The 16,863-nt window shown below is 37.4% G+C and overlaps 6 protein-coding genes across 6 annotated transcripts; 3 read left to right on the top strand and 3 right to left on the bottom strand.

Moving 5' to 3' along the window:
• Positions 97-1,375, bottom strand: LOC104716037 (putative F-box protein At4g17200). Its single transcript, XM_010433384.1, has 3 exons — positions 1,184-1,375; positions 252-1,039; positions 97-118 (listed from the first exon to the last, which is right to left on the bottom strand). Exons 1-3 carry the CDS (start codon positions 1,373-1,375, stop codon positions 97-99), a joined length of 1,002 nt encoding a protein of 333 aa, XP_010431686.1.
• Positions 2,664-3,911, top strand: LOC104716036 (putative F-box protein At2g19630). Its single transcript, XM_010433382.1, has one exon. The coding sequence runs from the start codon at positions 2,664-2,666 to the stop codon at positions 3,909-3,911; it is 1,248 nt and encodes a 415-aa protein (XP_010431684.1).
• LOC104716035 (putative F-box protein At2g19630) lies at positions 7,084-8,334 on the top strand. The gene has a single exon (XM_010433381.1). It carries the CDS (start codon positions 7,084-7,086, stop codon positions 8,332-8,334), a length of 1,251 nt encoding a protein of 416 aa, XP_010431683.1.
• On the bottom strand, positions 8,752-9,240 carry LOC104716034 (UPF0540 protein At1g62060-like; the record flags this gene model as incomplete). Its single annotated transcript, XM_019230125.1, has 1 exon — positions 8,752-9,240. A coding segment is annotated over one exon (474 nt), but the record flags the coding sequence as incomplete, so codon positions are not given.
• LOC104716032 (putative F-box protein At2g19630) lies at positions 10,746-11,990 on the top strand. The gene has a single exon (XM_010433379.1). The coding sequence runs from the start codon at positions 10,746-10,748 to the stop codon at positions 11,988-11,990; it is 1,245 nt and encodes a 414-aa protein (XP_010431681.1).
• LOC104714530 (UPF0540 protein At1g62000-like) lies at positions 15,814-16,537 on the bottom strand. Its single transcript, XM_010431926.2, has one exon. The coding sequence runs from the start codon at positions 16,476-16,478 to the stop codon at positions 16,005-16,007; it is 474 nt and encodes a 157-aa protein (XP_010430228.1). The 5' UTR covers positions 16,479-16,537; the 3' UTR covers positions 15,814-16,004.

The following is a 16,863-nucleotide window of genomic DNA, read 5'->3' as shown; positions in this document are numbered from 1 at the left end:
ATACCAGAAGAATTCCACAGTGTTGAAGGGAATGAGACAGAAGTATCATTTTGTTAAAAACGAACCTCCCTTAATTTCAACTATAAAACTACTAGGTCACTCTTGTTCACAGAACAATCTTTACAAAAGAAAACAAAAGGAAAAAAGATATCCACGAAACATAAGATGTATTGTAATATGGACTAATCAATAGTCTCATCCTTTCCTTTCCCACTATAGTACTACTACACCTTGGTTGATTATGCTCAAACCTTGGAACATAATAAGAGCACACAAGTGGGCAACTATATGGAGATTCTTCAACACTCACAGCTTCTCCGAGATCCACTTCTTTCAAGTACCCATCCTCCCCAATGACGCAAGCTGTTTTGTAGAGACCGGTCTTGGTCGGTTCAAATCTATCTATATCACAAATCACTGCAACTTTCTTCTCCTCGTCAACAAAGAAACTCCTAGGCTCAACCACAAACTTAAGACCACTGATGATTGTCTCCGTATCAACGGCTAAGAACTTGTTCCATGAAACCGCATTGGGCTCGATCTTGGTTGTAATCCATATCTCCATCTTATATGTATCTAAGCGCTGAAACAACACTGCAATCTGCTCTTCTCTAACTGCAGATAGAACCATGTCATCGTATCTAACATCACAGTGAAACGGAAGATGAAGAGCCGGTCCAAATCTCTCTCTTGTAAAATCAAAACAGAGTAAAACACATTCTTTATCTACTTCTTCAACTTTGATTCTTTCTTGAGCAAAAAAGTAAGTGTTCCCTTTCAATGACACGCCTCGTTTGTATAACACTACAGTAGATGAGATGGTGAGAGCCCTCCATGAGTTAGACTTAAAATCGTATATTTCGTACTCTAAACTGTAGCCAAACTCAAAGAAAAGCCTCAAAATCTTGTGGTTGTTGTTCTTGTCGTATCCGATACCAAACATATCTGATCTGCCGTAAGTGGATCTAGGTTTGATCCAACGTGTTTGACACGAATACGGGTTCCAAACCACGAGGCTAGTAGTGTTGCTCTCCTTCTCCTTGGTGAGGCATAACAATAAGCCATCACAATAGAAGACGTTAAATATCTTGACTTGATTAAGTTCACCTATTCACTTTATAGATGGATCAACCAAGTCTTTGTGGTTATGGACTCCGTAGAGATCAACTCTCATCAAACAGACCTTAAAATCATTAACCATGATCACCATCAAATCCTTGGCTGCTTTAGCACATTGCTTGTTTGTAAAGCTAGGATCTTTGGATAAACTGTTCCATTGTTTGCAAGTAGATCTCACAGCTTTTAGAGATGGTATAGGAACCCGAGAGAGTATCTCTTTTACCAAACCCTTCGAAAGATCAGACATCATCGCCATTGTTACAAGTTTCCAACGTCCAAGGGCTGTATAATAAAAACTAGGGCTTTATAACTTTCACGCTTATCCACTCAAATAAGGTAGTTTTTAGGTTACGAGTTTTTATTTTGGATTTTAACTTCACGTTGATAACATGTTGTTTCCATCTCTCCCTAGGATTTTATAGATATAAGAAAAAAAAAAAAAAAAGGAAAGACTTTTGCTAAAAAAATGGAAAATTTCGTATACTCTGTTTTTATTTCCATTAAAAACAGAGTAAAGCACATCACAAGGATCTTTACAAGAGAAAAACGGAGTTAGGTTAGTATTCACCTAACTGTGAAGATTTGCTTTTCAATCCGAGCAATCCTTTTTGACATGAGAACTTTGATGACACTACACCTTGACTATTACTTGAGACCGATGTAGTGAGTTCTGTAGTTAACAGGTCCGGCTCAAGTTGTTGTTGGACATGGTGCAAAAAAAAAAAAAATTGATGTTTTTAAGGTGTTAATTGTAGATTTCATAAATTTAGAATCATTTTTATCAAAAATATTAAACTTTGAGGGCTCAAAGCCTTCTAAATTTTTTTTTTTTAAATGAAACCTGGTGCAAAAGCACCGCTTGCACCGCATCAACGCCGGCACTGGTAGTTAAACGCACTGAATCAAGGAAGGACGAGGCTTTAAAGGTCTTCCCTTTTACTCCACCATCTTTAGGGCTTATTACATGAACAGCAGCACTAGCAGCAGAAGAGAACGAGTTGGAAAAAGCAGACACAGTTTGCAAGGAAACTTTAAAATTACGCCATTGTTGCAACTCGAGAGACCTTCTTCAATGAAGTAGAAGAGAGTTCATGACAATGCAAAGCGAGTACCACAGCGTTGAAGCGATTCTGACCGATCAATCTGATTCAATTCGTGCCCACTATCAATCAGCGAAGAACAACATCTCCGTTTACACTTCATTCACTTGCCGGAACTCTCAGAATCGCACAGATCCAAATTTGGGGAGGAGAGACCAATGTTTTTAGGGTTTAATAAAATCCGGTCTAGTTCTGGACCGGTTTAAGGACAAATCAAAAACTGATTTAATTGGTTTATTTCAAACTGACCCATGCCAAAATATTTACCCTATTACTTTTGGTACATCTAACTTTTACAAAAAAAAAATTTGCTAACAAAAAAAATAAATAATAAGAATATCAAAATGCGAGCCACATAATCAACAACGCACTCTAGGGTTTCTATAGTCTCGACTGCGTCGTAATTTGGAGTCCCTGTAATTAGCAATCTAGGTTGTCTCCGCCATGAAAAGAGAGCAGCAAAACGTCTCGGAGGTGGATCTTGTCGCCGTCACCGAACGCAATACGCGAGCCAAGACCTCAAGCAATGGTGGAGAACCGATCCCACTTGACCTAATTGTCGAGATATTTTCGAGACTGCCGGCGAAATCAATATCAAGATGTCGCTGCGTATCGAAGCTCTGGGCTTCCATTCCTCGCCTCCCCTACTTCACGGAGTTGTTCTTGACCAGATCTTTGTCTCGCCCGAAGCTATTGTTCGCTTGCTTAAAAAACAACCACGTGTTCTTCTTCTCTTCACCTCAGCCTCATCAGATTCTTGCAGATGATAACAACTCCTCTGTTTTAGTTGCCAGTTATCATATGAAAATTCCGTATTATCTTTTGTACTCTGTGATACGTAGTTCTGTCAGAGGACTGATGTTAATTGGAGATGAGCGGGGTTCAGAGGGAAAGAAGCGTAAGGTCTCGGTGATATGTAACCCCAGCACGGGACAATCTGTGACCTTACCAAAACCCAAGACGAGGAAGAGGTTTGGATTGAGGAGCTATCTTGGGTATGAGCCTATCAAGAAACTATACAAGGTATTGTCCATGGCCTGGGGAATACGAAGCTCGAGCTCTGTGGACCATCAAGTTCTGACTTTAGGAACTGGTGGAAAACCTTCATGGAGTAGGGTCGAATGTTGCATACCCCATTCTGTTAACCGGGGTTGTTATGTTGACCATGTATGCATTGATGGTGTTCTGTATTATCAAGCGTTCCATACGTCTACAAGCGATTACATAATTGTTCTCTTTGACTTTAAGTCCGAGAAGTTCAGATTTGTTGAAAACTTCAGAGACCCTCTCAGTGTATCATTTTGTTGGTCATCTATAAACTACAAAGGTAAATTAGGTTCACTTGGGACGGGTATCCATCCAAGGAGTACAAATATTAGGTTGCGGGTTCTAGAAGATGCGGAAAAGCATGAGTGGTCGGAGCATACATATGTATTGCCTCATTCGTGGACGAATACTATTGGAGGGCCATGCAGAGGTTTACGTGTTGTTGGAGTGACTCATACAAACGAAATTGTGTTTTTAAATTCCTGTAGCTCCACGTCTTTCGACATTTTGTACTACAATACCGAGCGAAACGCAATCAGAAGAGCAAACATACAAGGATTGGAAGCGTTTGAGTGGCATTCCGTTTACGCCTATGTAGACCATGTAGAGGATGTTGATGTGAAGCTTATAGAAGGGCTTCTTTAATCATGGTTTTTATAACTTTTGAGATTTTTGTAACAAGGCTAGTTTGGCCCTTACTCTTCACTCTCATCAATTTTTCAGTTTTGTGTTAATATATCCATTACGTTACTCTTTACCGCTTGAACATCATCACAAACTCATCTATGCCGAATCCTAGACCTATAAATGTTTTTATGGAGTAAGCTACCCTTGTTATCCACTTCAATGACTTCTTTGACCAAATCAGAGTATAAGCTGATAGTGTTCCCCACTCTATTTCCCAATATTTTCGGTAACTGTAGTAACAATCTCAGTGAGCTCAGACCTTGAAGCTCCTCTTGACTGCAACAACTTAAGCTTTGAACTAAGAAAATTCGCAGAATTGGCTATTATCACTTGTGGATAACTCCTAACGATGCTGGAGAACAGAATCGTCTAGAAGCATCACTGAGAAACCGTTCTCTTTACAGATACATTCGTTTCCTTTGTTTCTCTCTTCACTTCACCTATTCTAGCTGCTGAAGTGCTGATCGACAACCAAACGACACAACAAACTCAAAAATCGAAGATCATAAAAATGAATAGTGAAAATTTGAGATTCCTCTACCTGATACAGGAGATAGATTGAAGAAGACGGTGAGAATCAGATTCCATCCGTAGGAATCGAGGAGAAGAAGAAGCGATTGATGTTCGTCGAGGAAGTAAAACCCCTAAAGCCGAGATGTGGTCTGAGAGAAGCTGAGCCGGCGAAGAAGAGAACTCCATTGGTGTTTACCAGAGAGAGAGACAAGTGTGAGAAACGACCACTTGATTTTGCTACTGTAGAAAACCATAACGACGTCGTATAACATATTAACATCAGTGCCTTTGTTCTTAACTAGATAAAATTATAGAAATGAAATGATATCTGCCTTCGCTCCAGTAGCATGTCTGGTCTGCGAAGGCATTGTTTATGCAGCGCGTGATGTGTTCGATGCTTTGAGAGCAAAAGGGCATATGAGGTATTCTAAAATACTCTCTTTTTGTTTTTAGTAAAACTGATAAAAGATTTGGTCTGGATATCTTTTAGGATTTGTCGTGATGGTGACAATCAGTGATGCTTCTATAAATTAATAACACGACAAAGGTTGAAGTTTTCACTGTCGAGCAAATCAAATTTGGGGAGGAAAGAAAGACCAAGGTTTTTTATATGGGTGTATTGTAGTTTTAGTACATTTTGAGAAAATAATAAGGTTTTTAGTACCTTTACTATTTGTAATTAGAGAAAGAGTACATATGTTTGTTGTCTAATAACTACAGTGTAATAGAGAGGGAGAAGGTGGGGTATGGATGTATGAGTGTGTGAGAGAGAAGAGGGGCAAAGTGGGGTATGGTTGTGTGAGTGTGTGAGAGAGAAGAGTGGGATATAGGGAATAAACATAAAATTTTATATATATATATATATATATATATATATTTTTTACACATCTCCTTCTCTTTAATAACTTAAATATTTGTTAATTAATAATATTTATTTATTTTTTTGAAAAATTAGATTAAAAATCTATGTCTTTTTCTTTATAATTTGACATACATTTATTTTAATAATTTCAAATAAATTTTAAATTTTGATATCAAATATAATATAGATGTCTATACAAATGTTTATACATATTTTGTTTTAGTAAATTTAAATATATTTTCATATCAAAAGTGATATATATAATGGTTCTGTACAGACATCTGTACACATTGTTAAGGATACAGATGTAATTTGTTTATTCTTAAATTTTCAGATGTCTGTACAGTTAATAAGCTGTACGGATAAAAAATTTGTAAAAAATATTTAGCATTATCAAATATATTTTTATATCAAAAGTGATAAATGTAATGCTTCTGTATAGATATTTGCACACATTATCATATTTACACATTAATAAGTATACATATATAATTTATTTAATTTTAAAGCTTTCATATATCTGTACATTTAATAAGCTGTACGGATATAAAATTTATAACATAATATTTAATATTATCAAATAAAATCATCAAACAAAATACATATCAAATGATAAAGAAAAAACATAGATTTTTTGTATCTGAAAGAAAATTAGAAAAAAAAATTATATTATCAAATATTTGAGTAACTAAACATGAGGGGTATGATTATTAAAAAAAAAAAAAAAAAAAAAAAAAAAAAAAAAAAAAAANAAAACAAGAAAAAAAAGAAACTACAGCCTTACAATATATTTCTTTTTTCCTCACGTTTACTCCCTCTCTCACCCTCTCACACATTCTCTCACATATGGGTCCTACACCTAGTTCTATAATTTCAAATAGTAAACGTATTACTTCTTTAATTTTGTTTTCAAAACGTACTAAAAATACAAATACCTCTTTTTACATAGGGTTTAATAAAATCCGGTCTAGTTCTGGACCGGTTTAAAGGACAAATCAAAAACTGGTTTAATTGGTTTATTTCAAAGTGACGACCCATGCCAATATACTTGCCCCTTGTTTTATTGTTTTTTCTTCTCTCGGTCTCTCTAATATATAAGGATTTGCTTTCTCTGTTTCTTATTAGCAATCCTTTTGGACATGAAAGCTTTCACCATTTAAAAACACAATTTCGTTTGTACGAGTCACTCCAACAACACGTAAACCTCTGTATGACCCTCCAATAGTATTCGTCCACGAAGGAATTATCATCTCTTCTTCACTGTCTCTGCAGATAAAAAAATTCTAGATACCGAGGAAAGCCTCAGTAACCATATATGTATTATATATTTAAATGAAAAAAAGATGATAATGAATCATAATTTAAAATCTTAACAAAAAAATTTCAAATATAATAATTAAAAAACTATTCATATGGTATAATATGAAAAAGTGAATTAGTATATTTTGTGGAAACTGATAATTACTTATAAGAATTTATTAGTTTAAAACATACGTTACATTTTTATCTTTAATGAAATTTTTTAAAATAATATTAAAACCAAAGAACAATGATATTTGTTGTAAATGACTTAAAAGAAAAATGCAAAGTGCTATGCGTACATCAACATTATGATTATACATTTCCCTAACAAAAAAAACAAAAAAAATATCAATACGCGAGTCAAAATAAAAAAAACGCACTCTAGGGTTTCTATAGTATAGATTGCGTCGTAATTTGGAGTCCCTGTAATTAGCAATCTAGGTTGTCTCTTCCATGAAACCAGAGCAGGAAAACGTCTCGGAGGTGGAACTTGTTGCCGTCACCGGACGCAATACGCGAGCCAAGACCTCAAGCAATGGTGGAGGAGAACCGATCCCACTTGACCTAATTGTCGAGATATTTTCGAGACTGCCGGCGAAATCAATATCAAGATGTCGCTGCGTATCGAAGCTCTGGGCTTCCATTCCTCGCCTCCCCTACTTCACGGAGTTGTTATTGACGAGATCTTTGTCTCGCCCGAAGATATTGTTTGCTTGCTTAAAAAACAACCACGTGTTCTTCTTCTCTTCACCTCAGCCTCATCAGATTCTTGCAGATGATAACAACTCCTCTGTTTTAGTTGCCAGTTATCATATGAAAATTCCGTATTATCTTTTGTACTCTGTGATACGTAGTTCTGTCAGAGGACTGATGTTAATGGGAGATGAGTGGCTTTCAGAGGGAAAGAAGCGTAAGGTCTCGGTGATATGTAACCCCAGCACGGGACAATGTGTGACCTTACCAAAACTCAAGACGAGGAAGAGGTTTGGATCGAGGAGCTATCTTGGGTATGAGCCTATCGAGAAACTATACAAGGTATTGTCCATGGCCTGGGGAATACGAAGCTCGGTCTCTGTGGACCATCAAGTTCTGACATTAGGAACTGGTGGAAAACCTTCATGGAGAAGGGTCGAATGTTGCATACCCCATTCTGTTTACCAGGGTCATGTTGACCATGTATGCATCGATGGTGTTCTGTATTATCAAGCGTTCCATACGTCTACAAGCAATAACATAATTGTTCTCTTTGACTTTAAGTCGGAGAAGTTCAGATTTGTTGAAAACTACAGACAACCTCTCAGTGTATCATTTTATTGGTCACTGACAAACTACAATGGTAAATTAGGTTTTTTTGGGACTCATTATGGTGGTATCAGTCTCCGTCCGAGGAGTACAAATATTAGGTTGCGGGTTCTAGAAGATGCGGAAAAGCATGAGTGGTCGGAGCATACATATGTATTGCCTGCTTCGTGGACGAATACTGTTACAGGTTTACCCGTTATTGTTGGAGTGACTCGGACAAACGAAATTGTGTTTTTAAATTCCTGTAAATCCAGGTCTGTCTACATTTTGTACTACAATACCGAGCGAAACGCAATCAGAAGCGTAGAAATACAAGGATTGGAAGCGTTTAAGGGTTATTCCGCTTACACCTATCTAGACCATGTAGAGGATGTCAATTTGAAGCTTATGGAAGGGTTTTAATCATGGCTTTTATAACTTTTGAGATTTTTGTAACCAGGCTAGTTTGGCCCTTACTCTTCACTCTCATCTATTTTTCAGTGTTCTCGACAATCGATATAACTTTATGGCCAATCTGGTGTGGAGGATGCGTAAGACCGTGATGATACCTCCTGTTCTGTTTCTATCATGTTCTTGACGTTTCTCCACAAGAATATTAACTGTCAGTTCTATACATTTTTTTTCCTACCATTACTTAATTAAGATAGAAGAAGGATTATTCAAGGTCGTAATTATTGCATTTATTTTTATTTATAAAATAGGCATTACACAGAAAGAGTAGTAGTATCATGAAAATTAAAGGTGACAGTCTATGAATACAAAAGAGATATTGTGACTTTTTAGAATATATATAAGATAGGTTTAAGCAATAAGCATGATGAGATCACCTCACGCTCAGTTCTTTTTTCCTTTGCCGTCCTTCTTCTTCTTCTTCTTCTTATCAGTGGTGCGGCCCCTCACAGTGGAACCGGAACCTCCAGAACCGTCTCCACGCGCAGCAGCACCTTTGCGATTTGCTGCAGCTGCAGCATTGCCTTGAGCGCTAGAACCACTGGAAGAAGAAGCGTTTGCGTTGCGACCCTGAGCAGAGACATTTCCCCTGGTACTTGTGAAGCCAGTTCCGCTAGAAAAGGCGCTTGGACCTTTGGGACTCTTAGTAACACTGGCAAAGCCACTTCCCGTGGAGGTGCTATCAGTTTGGGCATCAACAGAAAGCTCAGCTCCAATACCTTTGGTAGCAGTTTTTGGAGCAGAAGTGCCTAATTTGTTCTCTTTGGAGACTTCTTCAACCTGCCTTGCGGTGACAATGGCAAACAAAATGCCAATCACGAGAAGCACAGAAAACTTTGTGGCATTCAACTTTGGTTTTTAATTTATTATATGTTTTGGATTAGATTGTGTGTTGTTTGTGGTGATTTGTGTTGTGTTCTTCTAACCAAATCATAGCCTCTATATATACACACACAGCGCATGCATTTATTAGGATACGTGAGCATTTCTTACAGGAAATATATAAATGCATTAGTCAAATTACAACTAATAGTCATACCAAGATGTCAATATCAACACCTCTTGCGAAGATCAATTACAATTTTATCTACCCACCTAGTTTTATGGATAGATTGTGATATCCGATTAATACTATACTATTATTATACAAACTTGAAAGCGAATATGAAACTAATGGAGCAGCGGTCTATAAGCTCCAAACATAGACAAAGTTTGCAACATGAGCTGGTGAGAATACTAGTGACGAAAATAGCTGTTTCTTTCTCCTATAATCAAAACAGTTTCACAATAACAAAGTTTTTATTATGATATGATGCAGGCAGAACTGAGAACGAAGAACATAGTGAAAGAAGTGCACATTGGGTTCCCTCTGCTGTATGTATGCATTGTGGCATTCATCAACATTGTTATTGGGTATTGTCTGCGCACTTGACTGCTGGGTTCGGTCGTCGTTATATCATATCAATCAAGTGTGCAGTCGAACATATAGATGAAGAAGGGAAAGAGATTAGTTTGTCTGTTTGGGTTTTTTTCAAAACTAAGAACCTCACCAATAAGAGTTTACCATTGGATGAGTACAATTTTAATTAACAAAGAAAAAGTTCTTCTTTTACAAAATACACTTTTTAATACTAAAAAATTTAAGAACCCCAAAATTACAAACCTACCAATAATGATGCTCTTAGGCATCTAAATCCTCATTTTTAGTGCAAATGAACAAAATTCATTTCCAGCTTTTGATTCGAGTTACAGTCTACCTACTAGACTACTGGTACTACAAGTAATGTTCTCACAACATTGGTTAAAATCCTTAATTAGGGTTAACCTTGAGTTCAACCAAAGCTACTTAACTCGCAGGCACAAAATCGTTGTTCTCTTCCAATTGATGTTAAATGTTAGACTCGAAAGCAAACCTCTTAAGGCCTCAAACTATATACTCTCAATGCAAAGAGCCAATTTCATTTTCCAAGTTCTGACCTTCATTGAAGATAGCCATCGGTACATGACAAAAGTACAAAACAGAGGACACTGACTGTAGTTCACTTCCCTTTCTAAGCAGTCCTTTACACTTTTTCATCACCTTCGGTATATTTAAATAAAATAAAATAAAAAGTATATAATATCTTCTACTATAAAAAAAATGTATAGTTCTATGCGTTATCGTTTGTTATACATTATTTTTGGGTCCCTATTACTTTTGGTATTTTTAACTTTTACAAAATAAAAAATTGATAACAAAAAAAAAAAAAAAAAAAAANTCAATACGCGAGCCAAAATCAACAACGCACTCTAGGGTTTTTATAGTATCGCGATTGCGTCGTAATTTGGAGTCCCTGTAATTAGCAATCTAGGTTGTCTCCTCCATGAACAAAGAGCAGCAAAACGTCTCGGAGGTGGATCTTGTTGCCGTCACCGGATGCAATACGCGAGCCAAGACTTCAAGCAATGGTGGAGGAGAACCGATCCCACTTGACCTAATTGTCGAGATATGTTTGAGACTGCCGGCGAAATCAATATCAAGATGTCGCTGCGTATCGAAGCTCTGGGCTTCCATTCCTCGCCTTCCCTACTTCACGGAGTTGTTCTTGACCAGATCTTTGGCTCTCCCGAAGATATTGTTTGCTTGCCGAAAAGACAGCCACGTGTTCTTCTTCTCCTCACCTCAGCCTCATCAGATTCTTGCAGATGATAACAACTCCCCTGTTTTAGCCGCTAATTATCTTATGAAAATTCCGTATTATTATATAAATTCATTTGAAAGCTGTAGTTCTGTCAGAGGATTGATGTTTCTTGGAGATGTGCGGATCTCAGAGGGAAATGTCTCGGTGATATGTAACCTCAGCACGGGACAATCTTTGACCTTACCGGAACCGAAGACGAGCAAGAGGATGGGAACGAGGAGCTATTTAGGGTATGAGCCTATAGAAAAACAGTACAAGGTATTGTCCATGACCTGGGAGTATAATTATGGACACACAGAAGCCTGTGAGGAGCATCAAGTTCTGACATTAGGAACTCGAGAACCCTCATGGAGAATGATCAAATGTTGCACACCCTATCTTCTTTATCATGAATATAACCATGTATGCATCGATGGTGTTCTGTATTATCAAGCCTTCAGTACGTTTACAAGCCAATGCATGGTCGTTCTCTTTGATTTGAAATCAGAGAAGTTCAGATTTGTTAAAGACACAGGTTATTCACATCTGATTAACTACAATGGTAAATTAGGTTCACTTTGGTCTCATGAATGGAATTATCGTATCAACGGAAGTTGTACAAGTATTAAGCTGCGGGTTCTACAAGATGTTGAAAAGCATGAGTGGTCGGAGCATATATATCAATTGCCTGCTTTTTGGTCGAATACTGTTGGGTCATCCACAAGTTTACGTGTTGTTGGAGTGACTCGTACAAACGAAATTGTGTTTTCATTTTCCTATATAGAGAAGCCTTTCTACGTTTTCTACTACAATACCGAGAGGAACACAATCAGAAGAATCGAAATAAAAGGATTGGAGTGTTCTTCCGTCCTTTATGAAAGCATGAAGACATTTGGTGGAACAAGGCTAGTCTGTAAGACATTGGGAGAAGCTGTGCGCATGAAGTAACGAACGTGGAGTTAGAATGATGTGGCAAATTATATTTGGAAATTTGGAAATTTGGAATATTGGAGTTTCCTTTATTGTTTAGCAAGATATCATCGGATCAAATAAAAAGAAGATTTGGGGTTATCTTAATTAGGAGAGTAGGTTAGCCGACGTGATATGTTAGCTATCTATATATATTTGTATTGAGGCTTAAGGTTTTTCTTGAGCCGCATAGAAAAAGTAGGAGCCAAGCGAAAAAGCTTTTAGGGTTCTTAACAAGTTTTGGTTAGATTAAGAATTGGTCAGTGACAAGTCGTGTTGACTGTGTGTAAATCTGATTAAACATATCTTGTAAGATTGTTTAAGTGATTCTTAATAGAAAAGAGGTTCTTTTCAATATTGGCTGCATCTTCGTTTTTACAATTGGTATCAGAGCGGTCAACCGACGAGAGCTCTATACTCGCTACAGGTTGAGATCTTGGGATAATGATGCAGTCAGGTAATGAGTTGATGATGCTTCAAAAGGCTGTGGTCTTGGATGACCAAGGCTATGGTCGTTGGAAGGTACGAATGGTTCAGTTAATTCGCAATCTAGGAGAGGATGCTTGGACAGCTGTTGAAGAAGGCTGGGAACCTCCATATGAAAAAACCGAAGCTGGTGATAAGATTACTAAGCCTAAGGCTCGCTGGACAGTGGATGAGAAGAATTTGTCTAAGTATAATGCTAGAGCTCTTAATGCTATTTTCGGTGCTATTGATGATGACGACTTTAAGCTTGTTCAAGGTTGTGAGTCAGCTAAAGAAGCTTGGGATATTCTGCAGAAGTCTCATGAAGGGAATTCGAGTGTTAAAAGAACAAGATTGGATCAGCTTGCTTCTCAATTTGAAGTTCTAAGGATGGATCCAGAAGAGACAATCTCTCAATTCAGTGCTAAAATGAGTTCTATTGCCAATGAAGCTAAGAATCTTGGTAAAACATACAAGAATACCAAGTTGGTTAAAAAATTAATTAGGTGTCTGCCATCTAAGTATGCAGCACACAAAGCTGTCATGAGAGTCTCTGGAAACACTGATACTTTGAAATTTGAAGATCTGATTGGTATGTTGAAGTCAGAAGAGATGGAGGTTGCTGAAGAACAGAGAATTCATGACAAAGGGATTGCATTTAAGGTAGATGACACAAACGACCAGCTGAAAGAAATTAAAGATAGCATGTCGTTGATGGCAAGGAACTTTGGGAAAGCTCTAGAGCGAGTTGAGAAAGGTCAAGGAAGAGAGTCTTCCCGCTGGAACAGAAACGACGGAGAAAGATCTGGAAATCGCTTCAATAGGACTGAAAAGGAGAAGGCTGATCACAGAAAAGAAGTTCAATGTCATGAGTGTAGTGGGTTCGGTCACTATAAACCTGAATGTCCTTTGACAAAAAGGAAGGAGATGAAATGCTTTGAGTGTAAAGGTTTTGGACATTTGAAGACAGAATGTCCAAATTTACAAAAAGATAAGAATAAGTCATTTATTAGCTTCAGCGATTCAGATTCTGATAGTGATGAAAAAGAAGGAATGTTGAATTTGTTTGCCTTTAGTGCTAAGAGTGATGAGGTACCTGCTGAGAGCTCAGATGATGATGAGGAAGATTCAATTACAAAAGAGAGCTATTGTGTACTCTATGACAACTGGGTTCAGCTGTGTAATGAAAAGTTGCTACTTGTCAAAGAAAAATTGCAGTTGGAAGCCAAGGTCAATATGCTAGAAGAAGAATGCAAGTCTGAAGTTACAACTTGCAAGGAACTACTACCTGCTGAAAAGGAGTTGCTTGAGAGAAAACTGAGAAATCTTCAAGAACTCTATGGTTTGGAGAAGGAAAGATCAACAAGTCTTGAAAGGGAGCTGAACGAGAATCATAAAAAAATCAGGATGTTGAACAATGGTGGGAAGAAGTTAGATGAGATCTTATCAATGGGAATTGTTGGATCTCAACATCGTGGTCTGGGCTATAAAGAACAACAGGATGTTGAACTTTTGTCACGTGATAAGTCTATAAGCTTTGTGAAAAGCAACATAACTCATGCTGTGGAGTCGACTGTTATGAACAAAGTTGAACTACAGAGGAAGGCTGTAGTACCTGCAAGTAACAGAGAACCACGAGTCAGGTCTGGAAATCCTCGAAAAAACTGGACAGATTCCAAGCAAAGGAGAAGTAATATTGTGTGTTTTCACTGTGGTAATGCGGGTCATGTTCGTAGGTTCTGTTATAAGTTTAAGAATAAGATCAAGGAGCTTTGGATGGCTAGGAAATGTTTTATGGATCCATTTCACTTTTGCAAAGTCTGGGTTGCTAAAAAGGATCTGTACAATAAAGATTTCGAGAATGATGAAAAAAAGTATGATCAAGGTTGCAGAGAGTCTGAGGAAATCAACTTATGCTGTAATATCTCGAAGATAGTCACTGAAGACGATGTTGGGGTTGAATCTCAGGTTCTACAGAAGCATGTTGTATAACAACCTGTACAAGGAAAAGTCACAACTGAATCAACCAAATCCAATAGTGCTGATTCGAATGATGAATCATCAGGAGCCTTAGCTATATCTAAACAGTTTCAAAGTCATAAGAATCACTCTGCTGCAGTTGTAGTTGTTGAGCAAACCTCTCATTGTCAAGAAGTGTTGCAACATTGTTGTGTTTCAAAGGTTGAACCTAAGGATATTATAACAGCTCTTGAGGATTATTTTTGGTACAAGGCATGATAGGAAGCTTGTTGTGTCTTCCAGTTTATATGTCTTCATCTTTGTTTTTATATGAATGTGCACTCATGCTGGGGGAGTATGATGAGATGATGATTTTTGTGATGATGGTGATGTTGTAGCTGAATGTGGCTAAGGGGATGTTTTTGGAAGATTCTGGTAGTATTCACATCTGGAGCTTGAGTTGTCACATTCAAATAAAATGGGGGAGATTGAAAGCATGAAGCTTGAGTTGACACATTCAGATAAAAAGGAGGAGAATGAAAGCATGAAGACATTTGGTGGAACAAGGCTAGTCTGTAAGACATTGGGAGAAGCTGTGCGCATGAAGTAACGAACGTGGAGTTAGAATGATGTGGCAAATTATATTTGGAAATTTGGAATATTGGAGTTTCCTTTATTGTTTAGCAAGATATCATCGGATCAAATAAAATGAAGATTGGGGTTATCTTAATTAGGAGAGTAGGTTAGCCGACGTGATATGTTAGCTATCTATATATATTTGTATTGAGGCTTAAGGTTTTTCTTGAGCCGGATAGAAAAAGTAGGAGCGAAGCGAATAAGCTTTTAAGGTTCTTAACAAGTTTTGGTTAGATTAAGAATTGGTCAGTGACAAGTCGTGTTGACTGTGTGTAAATCTGATTAAACATATCTTGTAAGATTGTTTAAGTGATTCTTAATAAGAAAAGATGTTTTTTTCAATATTGGCTGCATCTTCGTTTTTACAATTTACACCTTTCTAGACCATGCAGAGGATGTGAGTGTGAAGCTTATTGAAGGGTCTTCTTCATCATCATGACTTTTATTACTTTTGAGATTTTTTGTAACAAAGCTAGTTTACTCTCATCAATTTTTCAGTTTTCTGTTTTCGGTTCCCCTTACTCTTTATGGTTAAAAATAAAATATGGTCTCCCTTTGAAATTTTCCAAGGTAGATTAATCATCTCCAACTATGCCATTTGCTTGTTTCTTTGGATGCTTAAAACTATTCACACTACCACATTCCAAAACCTCTTTATTCAACAAATACCACAATTGTACATAGTGTTCTATTTTTTTTCTTTTTTGTTGCTACCATTACAAGATTAAAGAAGATTATTATATAAGGTCGTCGTAGTTAACTGCATTTATTTTATTTATATGATAAGACATTACACAGGAAAAGTAGCATTTCATGATGTAATTAAAGGTGACAATGATCAATCTCTGTTTTATTTATGAATACAAGAGAGATTGTGAGTTTGTGCGATATATATAATTGGTTTGAGCAATGAGCATTATGATCACCTCACGCTCAATCACATCGTTTTTTTCCTTTGGGGCACTTCTTCTTCTTATACTTCTTCTTGTCAGTGGTGCGGCCCCTCGCAGTGGAAGAGGAACCTGCGGAACCGTTTCCACGGGCAGCAGCACGTTTGCGATCCGCTGCAGCTGCAGCATTGCCTTGAGCGGCAGAACCACTGGTAGAAGAAGCGTCTGCGTTGCGACCTTGCGCTGAGACAGCTCCATTGGTATTTGTGTTGCCGTTTCCGTTTGCAAAGGCGCTTGGACCTTTGGGACTACCAGTAACACTAACAAAGCCATCGCCATTAGAGTTGCTGCTAGTTTGGGACGTTACAGAAAGCTCAGCTCCAATGCCTTTGGCAGCAGATTTTGACATAGAGGTGCCTAACTTGGTCTCTTTGGACTCATCTACGTCCACCCTTGCCCTGACATTGGCGCACAAAACGCCAATCACGAGAAGCACAACAAACGTTGTGGCATTCATCTTTGTTTTTTTTTTGGGACTAAATTGTGTGTTGTTTGTGGTGAGTTGTGTTGTGTTCTTCTAGCCAAATCATAGCCTCTATATATACACACACTCGATACGCATGCATTAATTACGATACATGTGCATTTCTTACAAGAAATATATACATGCTTAAATGCATTAGTCAAATTGCAACTAATAGTCATACCAACAACTCTTGCGAGAATCAATTGCAATTTTATCTAACCACCTAGTAGGCTACTACTATGGATGGACTGTGATATCCGATTAATATACTATACTATTTTTGTGATATATTATACAAATTTGAAAGGAATCTCTTATGCCTATAAATCCCTTATTTTAAAAAGCAAATGAACTACAATCATTTTCCAACTTCTGA

Source organism: Camelina sativa, chromosome 9 (assembly GCF_000633955.1).
Source record: "Camelina sativa cultivar DH55 chromosome 9, Cs, whole genome shotgun sequence".
NCBI classification, from domain to species: Eukaryota; Viridiplantae; Streptophyta; class Magnoliopsida; order Brassicales; family Brassicaceae; genus Camelina; species Camelina sativa.
Note: the sequence above shows the minus strand (reverse complement) of the source record. Positions and strands in the feature narration are given on the sequence as shown.

Excerpts from the sequence above, each read along its gene's own strand:
- LOC104716035 (XM_010433381.1), top strand. The coding sequence starts at position 7,084 with ATGAAACCAGAGCAGGAAAACGTCTCGGAGGTGGAACTTGTTGCCGTC.
- LOC104714530 (XM_010431926.2), bottom strand. The coding sequence starts at position 16,478 with ATGAATGCCACAACGTTTGTTGTGCTTCTCGTGATTGGCGTTTTGTGC.
- LOC104716032 (XM_010433379.1), top strand. The coding sequence starts at position 10,746 with ATGAACAAAGAGCAGCAAAACGTCTCGGAGGTGGATCTTGTTGCCGTC.
- LOC104716037 (XM_010433384.1), bottom strand. The coding sequence starts at position 1,375 with ATGGCGATGATGTCTGATCTTTCGAAGGGTTTGGTAAAAGAGATACTC. Across the intron at positions 1,040-1,183 it reads TCATGGTTAATGATTTTAAG|GAGAAGGAGAGCAACACTAC; the intron begins GTCTGTTTGATG and ends TGCCTCACCAAG. Across the intron at positions 119-251 it reads TGCTCTTATTATGTTCCAAG|ATTGTTCTGTGAACAAGAGT; the intron begins GTTTGAGCATAA and ends TCTTTTGTAAAG.
- LOC104716036 (XM_010433382.1), top strand. The coding sequence starts at position 2,664 with ATGAAAAGAGAGCAGCAAAACGTCTCGGAGGTGGATCTTGTCGCCGTC.